Source organism: Sphaeramia orbicularis, unplaced genomic scaffold, assembly GCF_902148855.1.
Source record: "Sphaeramia orbicularis unplaced genomic scaffold, fSphaOr1.1, whole genome shotgun sequence".
Lineage (NCBI taxonomy): Eukaryota > Metazoa > Chordata > Actinopteri > Kurtiformes > Apogonidae > Sphaeramia > Sphaeramia orbicularis.
The window spans coordinates 61,255-81,939 of record NW_021941640.1 but is presented as its reverse complement, the minus strand read 5'-3'; the positions used below and the strand labels follow the sequence as shown (position 1 = coordinate 81,939).

At 39.2% G+C, this 20,685-nt stretch overlaps 2 protein-coding genes across 2 annotated transcripts in view; one reads left to right on the top strand and one right to left on the bottom strand.

Moving 5' to 3' along the window:
* The window catches only part of LOC115416668 (probable E3 ubiquitin-protein ligase HERC3), a 35,310-nt gene extending 21,940 nt beyond the window's left edge, over window positions 1–13,370 (top strand). Inside the window, exons 20-23 of the mRNA XM_030130515.1 lie at window positions 8,958–9,028; window positions 9,108–9,291; window positions 9,374–9,476; window positions 10,794–13,370. Of these exons, the coding sequence (XP_029986375.1) occupies window positions 8,958–9,028; window positions 9,108–9,291; window positions 9,374–9,476; window positions 10,794–11,008 (573 nt within the window). The 3' untranslated portion in view covers window positions 11,009–13,370. The remainder of the gene's footprint in view (window positions 1–8,957; window positions 9,029–9,107; window positions 9,292–9,373; window positions 9,477–10,793) is intronic.
* On the bottom strand, window positions 12,846–19,847 carry LOC115416661 (protein tesmin/TSO1-like CXC 4). The gene is made up of 5 exons (XM_030130508.1): window positions 19,575–19,847; window positions 18,501–18,576; window positions 18,307–18,414; window positions 13,681–13,818; window positions 12,846–12,902 (listed from the first exon to the last, which is right to left on the bottom strand). Exons 1-5 carry the CDS (start codon window positions 19,712–19,714, stop codon window positions 12,846–12,848), a joined length of 519 nt encoding a protein of 172 aa, XP_029986368.1. The 5' UTR covers window positions 19,715–19,847.
* Window positions 19,848–20,685: the final 838 nt, after the last annotated feature.

Here is a 20,685-nt window from a genome sequence, read left to right as displayed (position 1 = left end):
AAACGGCTTAGTAGGAGATAGTTAAAATACGACGTCAGCGAAAACGCTGACTCAGCATTTTGGAAATTTCAATCCAATATGGCCGACTAAGGGTTGGTTTTGGGGCGTGGCCATAATAATATTTTTTGTTTGTCTCCTCATGATGAATCTGTGTACCGATTTTCGTGGCTCTACAACAAACTTTATGTTGGACGTGCTCCCATTGGCGTAATGCATTTCCACTTTTCAAGGGGGCGCTGCTGCAACATTTCTTTACCGACATCTACGAAACCTATACGTAAATTCAATTTCTCGCACTTCTGAATTTTGTGCAAAATTTGGTGAGTTTTCGTAAATGTTCAGGGGGTCAAAATTGAGCTCAAAGCGCAGGAGAAAGAAAAATAAGACAAAAAATAAAAAAATAAAAATAATTAAAGCCGCAAGCGGCATCTAAAGGCCCTCGCAAAGGGCACGTCCAATGGAAGTATGCTCATCGTTCAGCAGGTGGCGCTGTAGCCCCAAATTTTGTGTCTTCTAATGAATGGGTTTAGGCCTGGGACATTGACAATTGATTTGAGACAAATCAGTGTTCGTATGTCCGAACTGAACAAAATTTTGTATAAATAAATCTGTAGGGGGCGCTATGAGCAAAAACTCAATTTGTTCCATTGAATGGGTGTAGGCCTGTGAGATGTACCACTGAGTCAAATTTGAGCCAAATCGGTGTTCGTATGTCTGAACTGATGCAATTTTCGTGAAGGTAAATTTGTAGGGGGCGCTACTGAGCGAAGTGGCAATTTCTTTTGATAAATGGGTGTAGGCCTGGGAGATTGACAACTGATTCAAATTTGAGCCAAATTGGTGTTCGCATGTCTAACGTGAAGTAATTTTCGTAAAAGTAACATTGTAGGGGGCGCTATGGCGCCGAATTTAAAATTTTTCTGATAAATGGGTGTAGGCCTGGGATATAGACGTCTGAGTCAAATTTGAGCCAAATCGGTGTTCGTATGTCCGAACTGAAGCAATTTTAATAAAAAATATTAAAAATTTTTGTAGGGGGCGCTGTAGCACAAAATTTCAGTTTCTTTTGATAAATAGGTGTAGGCCTTTGAGACAGATGTCTGAGTCAAATTTGAGCCAAATCGGTGTTCGTATGTCCGAACTGATGTCATTTTTGTAAATGTACAGTTGTAGGGGGCGCTATAGTGCGAAATTTCAATTTCTTTTAATAAATGGGTGTAGGCCTGGGAGATGGACGTCTGAGTCAAATTTCAACGAAATCGCTGTTCGTATGTCTGAGCTGAAGCAATTTTTATGATGGTAAATTTTCGAAAAAACTTCGCACAATTTGCAACCTCGTCACACAAAAACGGTGATGCCGATTCAAAAAATTCGGCTAACTTTTGATGCCCCACTTCTCTAGATACTGTACTTCGATTTTGAGCTCATTCGGCCAAACGGCTTAGTAGGAGATAGTTAAAATACAACTTCAGCGAAAACGCTGACTCAGCATTTTGGAAAATTCAATCCAATATGGCCGACTAAGGGTTGGTTTAGGGGCGTGGCCATAATAATATATTTTTTTTGTCTCCTCATGATGAATCTGTCTACCGATTTTCGTGGCTCTACGACAAACTTTATGTTGGACGCGCTCCCATTGGCGCAATGCATTTGCACTTTTCAAGGGGGCGCTGCCGCAACATTTCTTTACCGACATCTACGAAACCTATATGTAAATTCAATTTCTCATACTTCTGAATTTTAGGCAAAATTTGGTGAGTTTTTGTAAATGTTCAGAGGGTCAAAATTGAGCTCAAAGCGCAGGAGAAAGAAAAATAAGACAAAAAAAATAAATAAATAAAAATAAAAATAATAATAATCTGAGCAAGAACAATATAGCCGTTTCTATGGCAGCCACATATTTTCCCTTTTTTGAAAGTTCTCGAGGTCCCCCACATGTGTGTGGGGTCAGATGTCACCTGTCGTGCACTTACACACATGTGACTGACCCCGAGTGGGCGTGTCCCATTGACTCCCATTCATTCTGAGCAGGTGTAAATATGCGATTTGTGCACATGTCATATACATCGTCGGAAAGGTCTCAGTGCCGTGAATGTGAATATGTGTGAGAGTGGCGACAGTGGCGAAAGGCAACCGCGTCACTGGCGATTTCGTCCCCATGTGCCCACTGCAGACTCAATAGGCCCTGCGCCGGCTTCACTCGGCTCGGGCCTAATAATAATCTGAGCAAGAACAATATAGCCGTTTCTATGGCAACCACATATTTGACCTTATTTGAAAGCTCTCGAGGTCCCCCACATGTCTGTGGGGTCAGAGGTCACGTGTCGTGGACTTACACCCACATGACTGACCCCGAGTGGGCGTGTCCCATTGACTCCCATTCATTCTGAGCAGGTGTAAATATGCGATTTGTGCACATGTCATATACATCTTCGGAAAGGTCTCAGTGCCGTGAATGTGAATATGTGTGAGAGTGGCGACAGTGGCGAAAGGCGACCGCGTCACTGGCGATTTTGTCCCCATGCGCCCACTGCAGACTCAATAGGCCCTGCGCCGGCTTTACTCGGCTCGGGTCTAATTAAAGCCGCAAGCGGCATCTAAAGGCCCTCGCCACGGGCACGTCCAGTAGAAGTATGTCCATCGTTCAGCAGGTGGCACTCTAGCACCAAATTTTAATGTCTTCTGATGAATGGGTGTAGGCCTGGGAGATCGACAACTGATTCAAATTTGAGGCAAATCTTTGTTTGTATGTCCGAACTAAAGAAAGTTTTGGATAAGTAAATCTGTAGGGGGCGCTATGCAGCTAAAAATAAATTTCTACCATTGAATGGGTGTAGGTTTGCGAGATGTACCACTGAGTCAAATTTGAGCTAAATCAGTGTTCGTATGTCCGAATTGATGCAATTTTCGTGAAGGTAAATTTGTAGGGGGCGCTACTGAGTGAAGTGGCAATTTCTTTTGATAAATGGGTGTAGGCCTGGGAGACTGACAACTGATTCAAATTTGAGCCAAATTGGTATTCGTATGTCTAACGTGAAGTAATTTTCATAAAGGTAAAATTGTAGGGGGCGCTATGGCACCGAATTTCAAATATTTCTGATAAATGGGTTTTGGCCTGGGAGATAGACGTCTGAGTCAAATTTGAGCCAAATCGGTGTTCGTATGTCCGAACTGAAGAAATTTTAATAAAAAAATATTAAAAATTTTTGAAGGGGGCGCTGTAGTGCAAAATTTCAGTTTCTTTTGACAAATAGGTGTAGGCCGGGGAGACAGATGTCTGAGTCAAATTTGAGCCAAATTGGTGCTCGTATGTCCGAACTGATTTCATTTTTGTAAATGTACATTTGTAGGGGGCGCTATAGTGCAAAATTTCAATTTCTTTTAATAAATGGGTGTAGGCCTTGGACATAGACGTCCGAGTCCAATTTCAGCCAAATCGGTGTTCGTATGTCTGAGCTGAAGCAATTTTTGTAATGGTAAATTCACGAAGAAACTTTGCAAAGTTTGCGACGTCGTAACACAAAAACGGTGACACCTATCCAAAAAAATCGGCTAACTTTTGATGCCCCACTTCTCTAGATACTGTACACCAATTTTGAGCTCATTTGGCCAAACGGCCAAGGAGGAGATAGTTAAAATACGACGTCAGCGAAAACGCTGACTCAGCATTTTGGAAATTTCAATCCAATATGGCCGACTAAGGGTTGGTTTTGTGGCGTGGCCATTATAATATTTTTTGTTTGTCTCCTCATGATGAATCTATGTCCCGATTTTCGTGGCTCTACAACAAACTTTACGTTGGACGTGCTCCCATTGGCGTAATGCATTTCCATTTTTCAAGGGGGCGCTGCGGCAACATTTCTTTACCGACATCTACGAAACCTATATGTAAATTCAATTTCTCGCATTTCTGAATTTTGTGCAAAATTTGGTGAGTTTTCGTAAATGTTCAGGGGGTCAAATTTGAGCTCAAAGTGCAGGAGAAGAAAAATAAAGAAAAATAAAGAAAAATTAAAGCCGCAAGCGGCATCTAAAGGCCCTCGCCACGGGCACGTCCAGTAGAAGTATGTCCATCGTTCAGCAGGTGGCACTCTAGCACCAAATTTCAATGTCTTCTGATGAATGGGTGTAGGCCTGGGAGATCGACAACTGATTCAAATTTGAGGCAAATCTTTGTTTGTATGTCCGAACTAAAGAAAGTTTTGGATAAGTAAATCTGTAGGGGGCGCTATGCAGCTAAAAATAAATTTCTACCATTGAATGGGTGTAGGTTTGCGAGATGTACCACTGAGTCAAATTTGAGCTAAGTCAGTGTTCGTATGTCCGAATTAATGCAATTCGCTATAGTGCGAAATTTCAATTTCTTTTAATAAATGGGTGTAGGCCTTGGAGATAGACGTCTGAGTGAAATTTCAGCCAAATCGGTGTTCGTATGTCTGAGCTGAAGCAATTTTTGTAATGGTAAATTCACAAAGAAACTTTGCACAGTTTGCGACGTCGTCACACAAAAACGGTGACACCTATCCAAAAAATTCGGCTCACTTTTGATGCCCCACTTCTCTAGATACTGTACACCGATTTTGAGCTCATTCGGCCAAACGACCAAGGAGGAGATAGTTTAAATACGACGTCAGCGAAAACGCTGACTCAGCATTTTGGAAATTTCAATCCAATATGGCCGACAAAGGGTTGGTTTTGGGGCATGGCCATAATAATATTTTTTGTTTGTCTCCTCATGATGAATCTGTCTACCGATTTTCGTGGCTCTACAACAAACTTTATGTTGGACGTGCTCCCATTGGCGTAATGCATTTCCACTTTTCAAGGGGGCGCTGCGGCAACATTTCTTTACTGACATCTTCGAAACCTATATGTAAATTCAATTTCTCGCATTTCTGAATTTTGTGCAAAATTTGGTGAGTTTTCGTAAATGTTCAGGGGGTCAAAATTGAGCTCAAAGCGCAGGAGAAAGAAAAATAAGACAAAAAAAAAAAAATTAAAGCCGCAAGCGGCATCTAAAGGCTCATCATTCAGCAGGTGGCGCTCTAGCACCAAATTTCAATGTCTTCTGATGAATGGGTGTAGGCCTGGGAGATTGACAATTGACTCAAATTTGAGACAAATCACTGTTTATAAGTCCGAACTGAACAAATTTTTATATAAATAAATCTGTAGGGGGTGCTGTGGAGCCAAAATTCAATTTGTTCCATTGAATGGGTGTAGGCCTGCGAGATGTACCACTGAGTCAAATTTGAGCCAAATTGGTGTTCGTATGTCTGAACTGTTACAATTTTCGTCAAGGTAAATTTGTAGGGGGCGCTATTGTCTGAATTTTCAGTGTCTTCTGACAAATGGGTGTAGGCCTTGGAGATTGACAATTGATTTGAGACAAATCAGTGTTCGTATGTCCGAACTGAACAAAATTTTGTATATATAAATCTGTAGGGGGCGCTATGAGCCAAAATTCAATTTGTTCCATTGAATGGGTGTAGGCCTGTGAGATGTACCACTGAGTCAAATTTGAGCCAAATCGGTGTTCGTATGTCTGAACTGATGCAATTTTCGTGAAGGTAAATTTGTAGGGGGCGCTACTGAGCGAAGTGGCAATTTCTTTTGATAAATGGGTGTAGGCCTGGGAGATTGACAACTGATTCAAATTTGAGCCAAATTGGTGTTCGCATGTCTAACGTGAAGTAATTTTCGTAAAGGTAACATTGTAGGGGGCGCTATGGTGCCGAATTTAAAATTTTTCTGATAAATGGGTGTAGGCCTGGGATATAGACGTCTGAGTCAAATTTGAGCCAAATTGGTGTTCGTATGTCCGAACTGAAGCTATTTTAATAAAAAATATTGAAAATTTTTGTAGGGGGCGCTGTAGTGCAAAATTTCAGTTTCTTTTGATAAATAGGTGTAGGCCTTTGAGACAGATGTCTGAGTCAAATTTGAGCCAAATCGGTGTTCGTATGTCCGAACTGATGTCATTTTTGTAAATGTACATTTGTAGGGGGCGCTATAGTGCAAAATGTCAATTTCTTTTACTAAATGGGTGTAGGCCTGGGAGATGGACGTCTGAGTCAAATTTCAGCCAAATCGGTGTTCGTATGTCTGAGCTGATGTCATTTTTGTAAATGTACATTTGTAGGGGGCGCTATAGTGCAAAATGTCAATTTCTTTTACTAAATGGGTGTAGGCCTGGGAGATAGATGTCTGAGTCAAATTTCAGCCAAATCGGTGTTCGTATGTCTGAGCTGAAGCAATTTTTGTGATGGTAAATTTTCGAAAAAACTTTGCAAAGTTTGCAACCTCGTCACACAAAAACGGTGATGCCGATTCAAAAAATTCGGCTAACTTTTGATGCCCCACTTCTCTAGATACTGTACACCGATTTTGAGCTCATTCGGCCAAACGGCTTAGTAGGAGATAGTTAAAATACAACTTCAGCGAAAACGCTGACTCAGCATTTTGGAAATTTCAATCCAATATGGCCGACAAAGGGTTGGTTTAGGGGTGTGGCCATAATAATATTTTTTGTTTGTCTCCTCATGATGAATCTGTCTACCGATTTTCGTGGCTCTACGACAAACTTTATGTTGGACGCGCTCCCATTGGCGCAATGCATTTCCACTTTTCAAGGGGGCGCTGCCGCAACATTTCTTTACCGACATCTACGAAACCTATATGTAAATTCAATTTCTCGCACTTCTGAATTTTAGGCAAAATTTGGTGAGTTTTCGTAAATGTTCAGAGGGTCAAAATTGAGCTCAAAGAGCAGGAGAAAGAAAAATAAGACAAAAAAAAAAAAAATAATAATAATCTGAGCAAGAACAATATAGCTGTTTCTATGGCAACCACGTATTTGCCCTTTTTTGAAAGTTCTCGAGGTCCCCCACATGTCTGTGGGGTCAGATGTCACGTGTCGTGCACTTACACACATGTGACTGACCCCGAGTGGGCGTGTCCCATTGACTCCCATTCATTCTGAGCAGGTGTAAATATGCGATTTGTGCACGTCATATACATCGTTGGAAAGGTCTCAGTGCCGTGAATGTGAATATGTGTGAGAGTGGCGACAGTGGCGAAAGGCGACCGTGTCACTGGCAATTTCATCCCCATGCGCCCACTGCAGACTCAATAGGCCCTGCGCCGGCTTTACTCGGCTCGGGCCTAATAAATAAAAATAATAATAATCTGAGCAAGAACAATATAGGCGTTTCCGTGGCAACCACGTATTTGACTGTATTTGAAAGCTCTCGAGGTCCCCCACATGTCTGTGGGGTCAGATGTCACGTGTCGTGCACTTACACCCGCGTGACTGACCCTGAGTGGGCGTGTCCCATTGACTCCCATTCATTCAGAGCAGGTGTAAATATGCGACTTGTACACATGTCATGTACATCGTCGGAAAGGTCTCAGTGCCGTGAATGTGAATATGTGTGAGAGTGGCGACAGTGGCAAAAGGCGACCGCGTCACTGGCGATTTCGTCCCCATGCGCCCACTGCAGACTCAATAGGCCCTGCGCCAGCTTTACTCGGCTCGGGCCTAATAATAAGAATCTGAGCAAGAACAATATAGCCGTTTCTATGGCAACCACATATTTGGCCTTATTTGAAAGCTGTTGAGGTCCCCCACATGTCTGTAGGGTCAGATGTCACGTGTCGTGCACTTACACCCACATGACTGACCGCGACTGGGCATGTCCCATTGACTCCCATTCATTCTGAGCAGGTGTAAATATGTGATTTGTGCACATGTCATGTACATCGTCGGAAAGGTCTCAGTACCGTGAATGTGAATATGTGTGAGAATGGCGACAGTGGCGAAAGGCGACCGCGTCACTGCCGATTTTGTCCCCATGCGCCCACTGCAGACTCAATAGGCCCTGCGCCGGCTTTACTCGGCTCGGGCCTAATAAAAATAAAATAATAATAATCTGAGCAAGAACAATATAGCCGTTTCTATGGCAACCACGTATTTGCCCTTTTTTGAAAGTTCTTGAGGTCCCCCACATGTGTGTGGGGTCAGATGTCACGTGTCGTGCACTTACACCCACATGACTGACCCTGAGTGGACGTGTCCCATTGACTCCCATTCATTCTGAGCAGGTGTAAATATGCGATTTGTGCACATGTCATATATATCATCGGAAAGGTCTCAGTGCCGTGAATGTGAATATGTGTGAGAGTGGCGACAGTGGCGAAAGGCGACCGCGTCACTGACGATTTCGTCCCCATGCGCCCACTGCAGACTCAATAGGCCCTGCACCGGCTTTACTCGGCTCGGGCCTAAATATTACAAGAATAATGTCATAATTTAAAAACAGGTGGTAAAAATATCATAATTTACAAAAATAAAGTCGTACCCTGCTGGTCCACAGCAGTAGTATCTGTGTTGTATAAAGTACTTGATCTGAACTAGACTCAGTAAATTTCCTCAGTCCCAGTAGATCATGCATATATTCACTGGGGTCAGTCCACAGTCTGCTGTAAATGCACTTTGAATCAGCTGGTTCTCTGCCCAGTTCTAGCCCCTGGTTGTCAGTCCTGATGAGACCATGTATATTTGTTTCAGGTCAAAATAGCGCTGATCCCCTCCACCCTGGATGTCTGGATACGCAATTTCTGTCCATATGTCAGTGTTCATGGACCACTTGTTCTTTGGTAACTCGTACGGATCCATGTCCAATCCAATAGTCCTTAATTTAATTTCATATTTCACATTTTCCTGGTCTGGCTGTGTTTACTGCTATACTCCGTCATGCTGAGCAGGTTGGTTTTTGCCACTCAGTCTGACTTAGAGGGGTGTGGCCCAGGGAGGAAGTGACGTATGTGCATACCCTCTATATTGCAACTTTGGTGCTTCAAGGGTTAAATATCATATATATCCTTTTAGTCATATCCAAACGTTGTCTTTATCTCCTAAAAATCTTCTGCCATTATTTTCCTCATTTTCATAACAGATCAACTGGGATGGGACAGATGTTAACCTCGATCCAAGCACTCCTCAAAAACCTGTGACAGATCAAAATAAGTAAGATTCATGAAGCGTGTATTACTCTGTGACTGAAATTCTGTTTAGTTCAACATTCAACCCAAACCCTTTTCAACAGGAAGGAGTTTGTGGATGCCTACATTAATTATGCTTTCAAGGCATCGGTGGAGAGGGTGTTTTGTGAGTTCAAGCGAGGCTTCTTCCAGGTGTGTGATCCGGCTGTGGTGAAGCTTTTCCAGCCGGACCAGCTTCAGAGAGTTCTGGTGGGAACAGAGGTCAATGACTGGACAAAACTGAAGCAGGTACAATCCATAAATAGAGCCCCAACTTTACCGAATATACATGAAATGCTAAGTAGTAATCCAGTCTTTTTTCTGTGATTAGAGCACAGTTTATAAAGGACAGTACAGCACCAACCATCCCACCATTCTGATGTTCTGGGAGGTGTTTGATGAACTAACTGAGGATCAGAAAACAGCTTTACTTCGTAAGTGTTTTATTGAGATTTACACATTTTAACACAATTAGGTCATTCACGTGAATGAATTCTTTTTTGTAAAGTTCATTATTGGAGCTGCAGATGGATGGATGGACGGACGGATGGGTCCATCCATCCATCCAACCAACCAACAGTAACAACAGTGATAAGCCAATATGGCGATCATATGTTACTGAATTTGCGCCTCTCTTGCTTATAAGTAATACACAAAGCACAATTAACACTTTCAGTGCCATGGGCCGATTAAATCGGCTTTACGAAAACAACCTGTAAAGTGCCACGGGCCGATCAGATCGGCTTTGGAGAACACGCCACATTTGTGTACAAACAAACCATCCACCCCCATTTCTTTCTCACATTTCGATGTCGTTCTTTCTGTGTCCCCCTTTTGAGACCAAGCAGACGGGAATTTGAGGTCACGCGACCGAATAATATTTTTATATCTTTTTAATGTTTCTTATTCTCCGGTGTTTCATCAGAGGGAGCCCTCCATGCCAGGGGGCGGCTGTGGACTCCGGGGGCTGTGGCGGCGCCTTCTCTCACTGGGGTCCGCTCCTTTCTGGTGGGTGGGGGTCCCAGTTGGCCCTCTCCCACTAGTTGGGATGCGGGGCTGTGTTGCTGGTGCTTGGTCGCCGGGGTCGGCGGCTGCCTCCTGGTGCGGATGGCTCCCTGAGACAGCGCCTCCTAAATTGATGTTTTACTTTTACTTGTACATTTTTGTTCTGGTCTACCCGTGCTCAGTCAGTCTTCTTAAGTATGTGTGAGCTTGTGGGTTTGCATGTATATGTGGGTTTGCATGTGTATGTGTGTGTGTGCGGGGGAGTGGGTGGGTGTGGGTGGGGGGCGGTACTGATTTTTAAACTGATATGTAAAGCACTTTGTGCTACAGTTTTTAATGTATGAAAAGTGCTATATAAATAAAGATTATTATTATTATTATTATTATTATTATTATAAATTATGCAAATTACGATCAATAATGAATCGGCTGCGTCCGGTGCGTTTTGGATCTAATCAGCAATCGGTCAGATGTTACCGAGCGGTTTCCTGCAGGATTCTTCAAATGTTATAAAAACGACGCGAAATACTGAAAAACGGCCAAATTCTGTGGCACTTTTAAGGCTTATTAGCCCCTTAACTGTCTGGCACTTAAAGAGTTAATGTCATCAGCATGACCAGTACAGGTACACTTTCAGTCTTAAATTGAAAGAAACCATAAATCTGTGAATGGTTATTTTTACTTCTTTTTCCTAGTGTGTTACGATTTTCCTTTCCTGCTCTAACAGTTATTCTTCTGTTCATTAGGATTTGTGACAGGTTTTGAGAGAGTTCCCATTCTCAATACAGACAATTTGAAGATGACAGTGGGTGAGTTGTCAGACAAAGTCCAGAACCTGGACTATGACCAGTACTACCCGAAATCGTTTACATGCTACTCTGCTTTGGAGTTGCCTCGATACTCAACCAAGGAGATCATGAAGACCAAGCTAATAGAGGCCTTCAGTCAAATCGACCACTGACTGAGCACCGTGTTAGTGTTTTTATGGAGGCACTGGAACAAAGCACTTTGGAAACGGAAATCCTGCTGTTGTGACCATATAACACAAATTCATTTACTCCACATGATACTAGTGTACATGCAGTTGATGTCTATCTGTACAATGTGTAAAAATCACATGTATCTTAAATAAGTTACTTAACTCTTAAGTGTTAAAAATACTGAGAGAATAAAGAGTGGGATTCATTTAGACATTTTGGACCAAAGTCAAATGTTGCAAGAAAAAAACTTTGTAAATTGTTTTTTGTCCTCGTATTACATGAATGACTGTTCATGTTACATTTATGTTGTTAAATCACAATCATCTGCACATGTTAAATGAAACAAATTAAATATAAATGAGGTGCAGGTAACAAGTTGTAGTTTTTTTCTACAACAAATTTTCTACATGATTTTTAAAATCTGATTGATGAAACTTTATGTATTGAATGCACTTTTCGGGTAAAACACTGTTGCCCATAAAGTTGGAATAAAACATTAATTTATTAATGTGATTTATTCTTCATATACAGAGTGTAACTTGGACTCGGTATGTAATCACTGGTGATTACTGATGTATATAAGTGGGAATAAAAAGAGGAATGAGTCTGAAATCAGCATTATTCCAACGTTACAGTGTACAGTGTATTTATACTTGAGGATATTTACGTATATGAAGAATATTTATGAATGGAACTCAAAGTTGTAGCCACATTTACTTTGCAATTGACTTGTTTTGGCAAATGAATTATAATTAATAAGTAATTGTGGGTCACGACCAAAGCTTTGGCCTTGACTATACCTCATAACTCCTTCACCAATGCAGACTGGTTTGTAATTTCACATTTTTAGGTGTTTCTTAAAAGGAAAAATGACCTTTAACCCACTGAGTGAAAGAGGACATTGGAGGAAATTCTGGAAAAACCCTTTGATTTAATAAAACCTGTTCTACCTGTACAGTAAATACAGAAATACAAGTAGAACATAACAGTTACACAGCATCAAACTGGTGGAAAACCAATAAATAAGAAGAATTAAGTTGAGGGTTTAAGATAATCTTACATATAGTGCATGTAACTGTCTAATATATGACATTCAGTATTAATGGCAAAACCTGTGGAATAAACAGAACAAATTCAACCCTGGAAACCACACAAATAAACTAAAGTAGATCAGACCAGTTAAATAATAACAGAATAACCTACAACTCCGAGTGTAAAAAAAGTAAAATTGCATGAAAATGTTTAGATTAGATTATCCCTCAGGAAATTAAGGTTCCAGTTGGAGCACAACAGGGAATGTACACTTATAAGAATATTACAAGAAAATTGTCATAACAATAAAAACAGCAGTGAAAAACACAGGCAGTTCCACATTAGAAAGTACTAGTGGAAATGATAAATAACAGGGAAGTAATAATGGAGTAGTAGTAATAATAATAACTAATTATGTTAAAGTGATAACAGTGACAGTAGTCGTAACAAGTGTATATAAGTGATAAGTAATATAAGTATGTAAATAAGTAATAGTAATGATAATAATAAAATTAATAATAATAAGCAATATGAAAAATAAATTGAGAACGACAACAAAAACATTGCCCACTGGATATATTTACCTTTATATTTACAAACTATTCTATAAAAAAATGAATAATTAGAACAAATATGAACGACCTCTGAAAAGTAGATCATAAATCAAGTGCACCTTCTTTGCTCAGTGTGAGTCTAAACCTGTGATGACGTACAGGAGTTTGATGAACTCCTTTAAATGTGATCGACTCACGTGTCCTCATCATGGCTGGTTTTCCCTCGAAGGCGTCAAAACTTATTCATACAGCCGACGCATTTACAGGTGGGGGTGCACGAGATATCCGCCTGTACAAACACACATCACAAACACTTGTAGAGGATAAAAACAGTTCCAGTGTCCCTGTATGTCAGTGTGATGTTCTATCTGGATCAATCCCTAGTTGAATTTGTGAGGTTGTCAGGTTCTGTCTCTATGTTAGAGTCCTGTGGTCTGGATGCAGATGAATCTGCCAATAGAAGTGGGCAGGACTTCCACTGGAGGAGAACTCAACTAATTCAATCAAAGTCCATGACTTCTATCAGTGTTCAATAGGAACTGTATTGATATCTGTAACCATTTACATATTATAAACCATCAAAATATGGGCCATTAGAAGGAAAGTATAAGCTTTTATAGTTATGTTATTGTACTGCTTTTTTCTTGTTTTTTTCTTGTGGTAATTCTTGTGTGTATCTTTGGTGTTTGTGCTACTTTTGGAACCTCAATTTCCTGAGGGCTCTGTCCAAGGATCAATAAAGTTCTATCTGATCGAATCGAATCGAATCGAATCTAATAGTAGTAGTGTAGTTTTATTTTGAGCACACAGAATCATCAGATAACCCTTATTTTCAATAATTCAGAAATTCGTCAAAAATTAAAGTCTCAAAACTATTGGTTGATGAGATAAAAATGGTAGAGCATTCAGGTTTATGTTTAGTCCTCTGTGGTGTTCGTTATTGACATAGAAAACCAATACTAGCACTTCAACTAGGGCTGGGCGATAAAACGATAACGATATAAACGACAAAACCGATAAAATCAGGAGTGATGTAAGTGGATGTGTGTGTGTTTGTGTGTGTTCACCTCAAAACACTCGCAGTAGTTCTTCAAACAGTGAGAGCGTTTACACTTGCATCCTTTAGCATGCCAACCTTTGACCCCTCTGGACAACGCCTGGATGACCTTTGGTCTGAAGGCGTTGGGGTTACGTTTCTGACACGACTGAACACAGACACACAGAAGGCAGATGAAACAGAACGAGACTTATTCAGGACATAATATGATCATTACTATTATTAGTATGTTTACCTTTGGAGGTAAGGGGAGCATTTAATGTGGATGTCTTTCTGCAGGACTTTTCAGAATCAAATACATGAATAATTTTGCTTTTTGGAGAGTCTGATGATAGTAGATGAAACTGAACAGGCTCTAACCAACAGTCGGAATATTTCAAAGCTCCCTACAATAAACATCAAAAATGATCTTAAAAGAACACACACAGACCAGATGGTTCAGACTGATGTTTACAAACCTTCCTCTCCACAGAATAACATATTTACTGAAATAAAAAAAAAGAAGTTGGAAAAGATATGGAGACCTTTCATTAACTATGTCCAAAACTTAAATATAACGCTTGAAGAAGATGAAGGATGTTTATGGACCACATAGACACCTTGTCTATCAAGGTCGTTTTTAATTTATTTTTAATCTTACTACATTTTATTTTTATTTCTATTCTGTATTTTAAATCATTCTATTTTATTTTGTATTTATTTTATCTTACTTTAATTTTATATTTTAATTTAATTTCTTTTTTTTTTTTTTATTTAACTGTACTTCTTTTTAAATGTATCTTATCCTACTATATTTTACTTTTTATATTCTAATTTAATTTCTATTTTTTTTTATCATTTTGTTTTATTTATTTTCCATTTTATTTTCTATTATTTTATTTCCTTTTTATTTTATGCTACTTTATTTTATTTAATTAATGACACTTTTTTAAAATTTCTTTTCTTTTATTTATGGATCTACTTTTTTCCATTCCATCCATTTTTTCAAGATAATTTTCAAGTTTGATATTCTATTTCATTGTACACAATATACATGTAATAGATAACCTATTGTTTTTTTTATATATTATGCGCGAAGTTGTGATGTGGATATTATTTTTGTATCTTATTTACAAAACTCATATTAAAAATATTGTGCAAATAACATACAAAACTTAGTGAGAACATTTCTAACCTGTACTGCCCTGAGATGCCATAGTTTATGCTCCTCATTATTGAAGCAGTTGGAACAGTTACAGTTGTTGCACATTAATCCATTGGCAAAGCAGCTACAGTAACTGAAAGACACAAACACAGAATGTGGTGTTCAGTGCATTTTTAAAGGTTCATATGAAGGTCAAATGCATCAGAAAACATCATCAGGTTCTAGAAAAATGTTGATTCTACATCAGGGACATCAAACTCATTTAAGTTCAGGTTCCACATTCAGCCCAAAAAATCCCAAATGTGGGTCAGACCAGTTAAATAACAGGCATATTAACTAATAAATAATGACTGCTTTAGAGTAAAAAATAAGTACAATTACATTATGAATATGTGAATAACCTGAGGTACCATGTACTTTCAGATCACAGCAGATCTGCACATGCACAAAACATTTAGTAACAGGCAGAATATTGGGGAAATTACACTGATTTTTCTTTGGAAATTTCAGGTTGTTCATATTTGTTCAGGTTATTCACATTTTATTGTGAAAAACAAATATTTTCATTGTGTAATTTTACTTTTTTCAAATTAAACCAAGGAGACATTTTGAAGTTGTCATTACTTATCAGTTATGCTATTATTTTACTTGAGATCACGTCAGGACCCTGAACTAAAACAAGTTCAACACCCTTGAAGTTTAATGTTGTCAGTGTCATTTTTTGCCCATGGGCCAGATTGGACCCTTTGGGAGGCCAGTTTTGGCCCATGGGCCGTCCATTTGACACCTCTGCTCTACATGTACTAACTAGAAGCACTCGGAGAGCGCAGACCTCCGCCAAGGCTGATCAGTGCCCCCCCCCCCCCCCCCCCCGTGGGCCCCCCCACCCCCAATCACCACCAAAATTTAATCATTTCTTCCTTATCCCATTTCCAACAAACCCTGAAAATTTCATCAAAATCTGTCCATAACTTTTGAGTTATGTTGCACACTAACGGACAGACAAACAAACCCTGGCAAAAACATAACCTCCTTGGCGGAGGTAATGAAGGCAACAGCAGGATGGTATACTGACAGTTTGAGGCACTGGGACCTGGTGCAGTGGCAGGATTTCTTGGACTGTCCTGGTTTAACCATGGCTCCAACAGTTCTACAGCAATGAAACAACAAAATAAACTCCACTGTGTTTAGTCCAAACTCTGTGGAACGTATCAGCATTAATCTTACAATGACGTGGTAGGATTCACAGATCACAAATCCCACAACCCCAGAAAATCCAACATCCCTTTTATATTTTGATCAGGTAACATGATACCGTGTTTTCCACAAGAGGGCAGGATATTCCTCTCTATACAAGTTTCTGTTCTGAAAGGATTCCGGATTTCACCATTTTGTTCACAACTGACCATAGGAGGCTTTAACAATCAATACACAATTTATTATGAACAAATCATGGCATAAAATGGCATTGTTTTATAAACTATATGGACAAAAGTATTGGGACACATTATGTCTATAGCTGTAAGATGTCCTGTTCAGGATGATTTGACAAATAAACATTAACCCTTTCATGCACAAATTATGAGAACCTTAATCAAATTTTTTTCCTGAGTGTTTTTATTCCTCTTTAGGCATGAAAAAAAACAATGCAACTGAAAATTTTCTTCTGAAAAATAAATAAATAAAAATAATTTAAAAAAATACATACAAAAAAATAAAAAATAAAAATTCTTATGAACCTATTTTTCATGAAGTTGCAAAAATGTCCACTCGGCTGGACACCACACATTTAATTTTTGATGCACAGAAACATATATTTTTTGATAAATTGTGTGAAAACTATGGGGAGGGCTTGTGATTCTGGGGGTTTATTCTCAGGAGAGATCTACATAATGTTACCAGTTCATGTCAGAAAAGATATGTAGTGTCATAAAACTTTCATATAGATATGTGTACAAAAAAAACCAAACATGAATATACAAGAGAACAGCTGTAGAATAGCTGTCCACTGTAGTGACCAGTGTGCATGAAAGGGTTAATATTCATTTCAAGTTTAATGGTAGACTTTTCTTCTTCAGTGAGAGGTGAAGAAAGTAGATGGTTAGTAGAAAATGATCACAGTCAGAGCATGACAAGTATATTAAAAATTTAGTGGCAGAAGATTTAAAATCATACTCATGGATAAAAAAAACAAACAAAATCAATGTTGAGAGAAATTAAGTAAAAAAAACATCTCTGAGGCATTTTGGATGTAAAGATAACAATTTAAACCAAACCAATGCAATTTATTTATCTCAATATAAAACTGTATTATGACATTTGTCATTATTGTTTCGTGTCCCAGACCAATTAGAAAAGAAACACCCAACTTCAACACGTCCACATACTTTTGTACATATAGTGTATCTATAATCCTGCTAGTTTTTTTTTTTTTTTGAAATAAAATCTGTGTGATGATGAATGAGCAGTTAACCATATTAAACCCATTCACATACACAACCTAAACTTGAACATTTGCTTCTACTTGTTTTTTTTTTTGTGTCTATATGAGATTTGTAGCTCATGTTGTCCAGGTCTTACGGTGCAGGTGAGGTTGGAGTCATGGTGTCTGTGAAATCTCCCTGGTGGTGATAGAATGAAACATCACATACATATTAATACAAATAGACAACAGAAGAATATGACTCTAGAAATCCTACAAAAAAAGAGGGATTTTTCTTATTCTCTACCTGAATGTGAGTCCCCAAATGATCTGGAAAACACAAAAAAAACAAACATTACAACAGAAATTACACAGAAAAATATAGATAAACTAGAACAGACCATTAGGGTCAACTGAAATGAACATGTCTGTTAGATAAACATGGTCTAACCTTTGTTCAGGGTCCGGTTCTCGTTCACATTCGCTGGTGCAGGATGTAAATTCTGGCATTGGGGTTTTGGTTGAAACAGGTTCCTGAGCCAAACCAGTCCACCTGTACTCACTGTACATAATATCTACAATGCACAAAACAAGCGGACCCCCAGTTATTAACATTGTTAGAGTTCCAGGTCCACATATACGCTGACTTTCTGTATGGGCGATAGTGAAATTCATATTTTTGGATCATTCACCATCGGTGTCAAACTCATTTTAGTTCAGGGGCCACATACAGTCTAATTTGACCTAAAACAGGCTGAATCAGTAAAATAATAACACAATAACTTGACAACTCCAAATTTTTCTCTTCGTTTTAGTGCAAAAAAGGCTTTGGTCCATGTTGTGTATGACTTATGCTATGAGGCTAATGATATGTACAAATTTCATTCTTTTCACACGTGTATTTAATTACAACAAGAATTGAAGATGATTACATGCTTTTAACAGAATAGACATGAAAACACTGCCTCCAAGATGCTCACGACTGATCCTTACTTTAGTATGAGCCGCACCAGGGGGGTGTAGCTTCTTTACATTCTGATTTATCTGAAAAGAGCAGCAACTGAACTTACAGGCACAGTGATGTTGTTGTGAGGGGGCGGGTCCACAGACGCCCCTCCCTCACACTGCTGTTCCATTCTGGGTGGGGAACACACACTGGAGGCTGAGGTTTGTAAATCCTCCTCGAACACACACACAAAACAAATTCAGACACATGTAGTGAAATGGGCGACAGCACCACCTGGTTGTGAATGTTTGTTCTCACTGTGTTCAAGCTCCACTGAACGGCCTCAGGAACACACCCCAGGGAGTCTGAGGGCTGTGACGGACCGGCCACAGCGCTGAGGAGAGGAGAGGAGAACCAATTTAAGTTACTGTACATCAGGGTGTCAAACATACAGCCCATGGGCCAAAACTGGGCTGCCAAAGGGTTCAATCTGGCCTGTGGGATGAATTTGTCAAATGCAAAAATTACATTGACGATAATAACAATCAAGAATGTTAAAATCCTTTACGTTCAAGGTTCCACATTCAATCCACTTCAATCTCAAGTGAATGAGACCAGTAAAATACTGTAGAATATTCAGCCTGTTCCTAAATGTTTTGTGTATTTGTAGATCCACTGTGATCTGTAAGTTGTAATGTACATGTGTAAATGATAAACTGAAGCAAAATATGGTTAAAGTTGCACTTATTTTTCTTAAGAAATTTCAGGTTGTTCATATTCTAAACATTTTTTAAAGGGTAGTTTGTCAATGGAAACATTTTCATAATGTAATTTTACTTTTTTACGCAAAAAGATACACAAAACTTTGGAGTTGACATTATTTATAGGCTATTCTGCTATTATTTTATTGGATGGGCCCACTTGAGATCATATTTGGTGGCCCCTGAACTAAATGAGATTGACAGCCCTGCTTTATATGAACATCAAACAAACAAACACATCAGTTCTCCAACACACAGCCCTGATACATGCAGTTCTATTCAAAAATGTGGGCACCCATTGAAAAATAGCATAACTGGGCAATTTTTTAAAATGAAAAATAGAATGTGGAAAAAAACTTGACAATATTATCAGTAATATTCATGCATAGGTACTTTTTATTTCATAAACTTAGCAAAAAATTTAAAAAAGAAATTGTAGCATGTGTGCAAAAGTCCGGAGACCCTACACAATCAGACCCCTCTTTTCATTTTAGAGAAAATATGGGTAAGCAAATTACAGAGACAGAAAATTCACAGTGTAATAGGAATGATCCATATTACATGCTTAGGTCTGTGTTTAAACAATGCGGATAAATCCTTAAAGATGGAGATCACAGTGGTGAAGTCGTACCTGTAGTTAAAAGGATCCATCATTCCCAGCTGAAGAGGTTGTACCTGAGGACTGACATAGGAGGGGGGTCCTGCTGACTCATGGATCTCTGCAGGGATGGGGGGATCACTCTTGTTGGTGGAGCAGATTGGGAATGACATTCTTCTCTTTCCTTGAAGCTGTGGTAGAGTCAATCATTCCAACAGCTTACACGGGCACCGGTCTTAAATCACTGTGGAATATAAAGACGATGCTGTGAATTCTGACGAAGTTCACCAAGTGATACAGGCACGGGACTTTTTAAGTACAGTATTTAGATCATGTCAACTGCCCAAATCCTCTTTACTCTCTAAGAAAAATCCTAAAAAAAAAAAAAAGTGCTATAAAACTACTCAGAATGGGTTTATTTTTCATTTCTAAAATATGACCCAAAAAAATTGCAATCTTTAACATGGACTGTACAAAAATCCCAATACATCTATGATGTTTAAAATGAGCATGAGCAGATGTCTTGCTGAGACACACGAGTTGCTAGTATGCATTTCAGTCAGGGGTCTAAAAAGTGATTAAAATAAGTCTGTTTAATCAATATGACATTTTAGACATTTCCACCTTAAACTGATACAGAAAAGGTGGCACAAAAAAAAAAAAAAAAAAAAAAAACTAGAAGCACTCGGAGAGCGCAGACCTCCGCCAAGGCTGATCAGTGCCCCCCCCCCCCCCCCCCCCCCCCCCCGATCACCACCAAAATTTAATCATTTCTTCCTTATCCCATTTCCAACAAACCCTGAAAATTTCATCCAAATCTGTCCATAACTTTTTGAGTTATGTTGCACACTAACGGACAGACGAACAAACAAACCCTGGCAAAAACATAACCTCCTTGGCGGAGGTAAAAATCACAAAAATCGACTGGTTGAGGTCCAGTTGTTCTTTAGATACTTTCAGTAGTTAATAACCACTTACCCATTGGGAATGAACAAGATCTGAAGATAATCTGACATTTTGGTACCTTTGGATATCTCAGATCCATACTTTTGCCCATTTTTGCTATTTGTAAGACATCAACTTCAAGGTCTGCATGTTTACTTGGTGTCTAATACATCCCACTGACAGGTCCCATTGGAATGAG

Bases quoted from the DNA above. Each gene is read 5' to 3' on its own strand.
- LOC115416661 (XM_030130508.1), bottom strand. From the start codon at position 19,714: ATGTCATTCCCAATCTGCTCCACCAACAAGAGTGATCCCCCCATCCCT. The intron at 18,415-18,500 runs GTGAGAACAAAC...GTGTTCGAGGAG, and splicing joins TTCAGTGGAGCTTGAACACA to GATTTACAAACCTCAGCCTC. The intron at 13,819-18,306 runs GTAAGTTCAGTT...GTCTGTGTTCAG, and splicing joins ACAACAACATCACTGTGCCT to TCGTGTCAGAAACGTAACCC.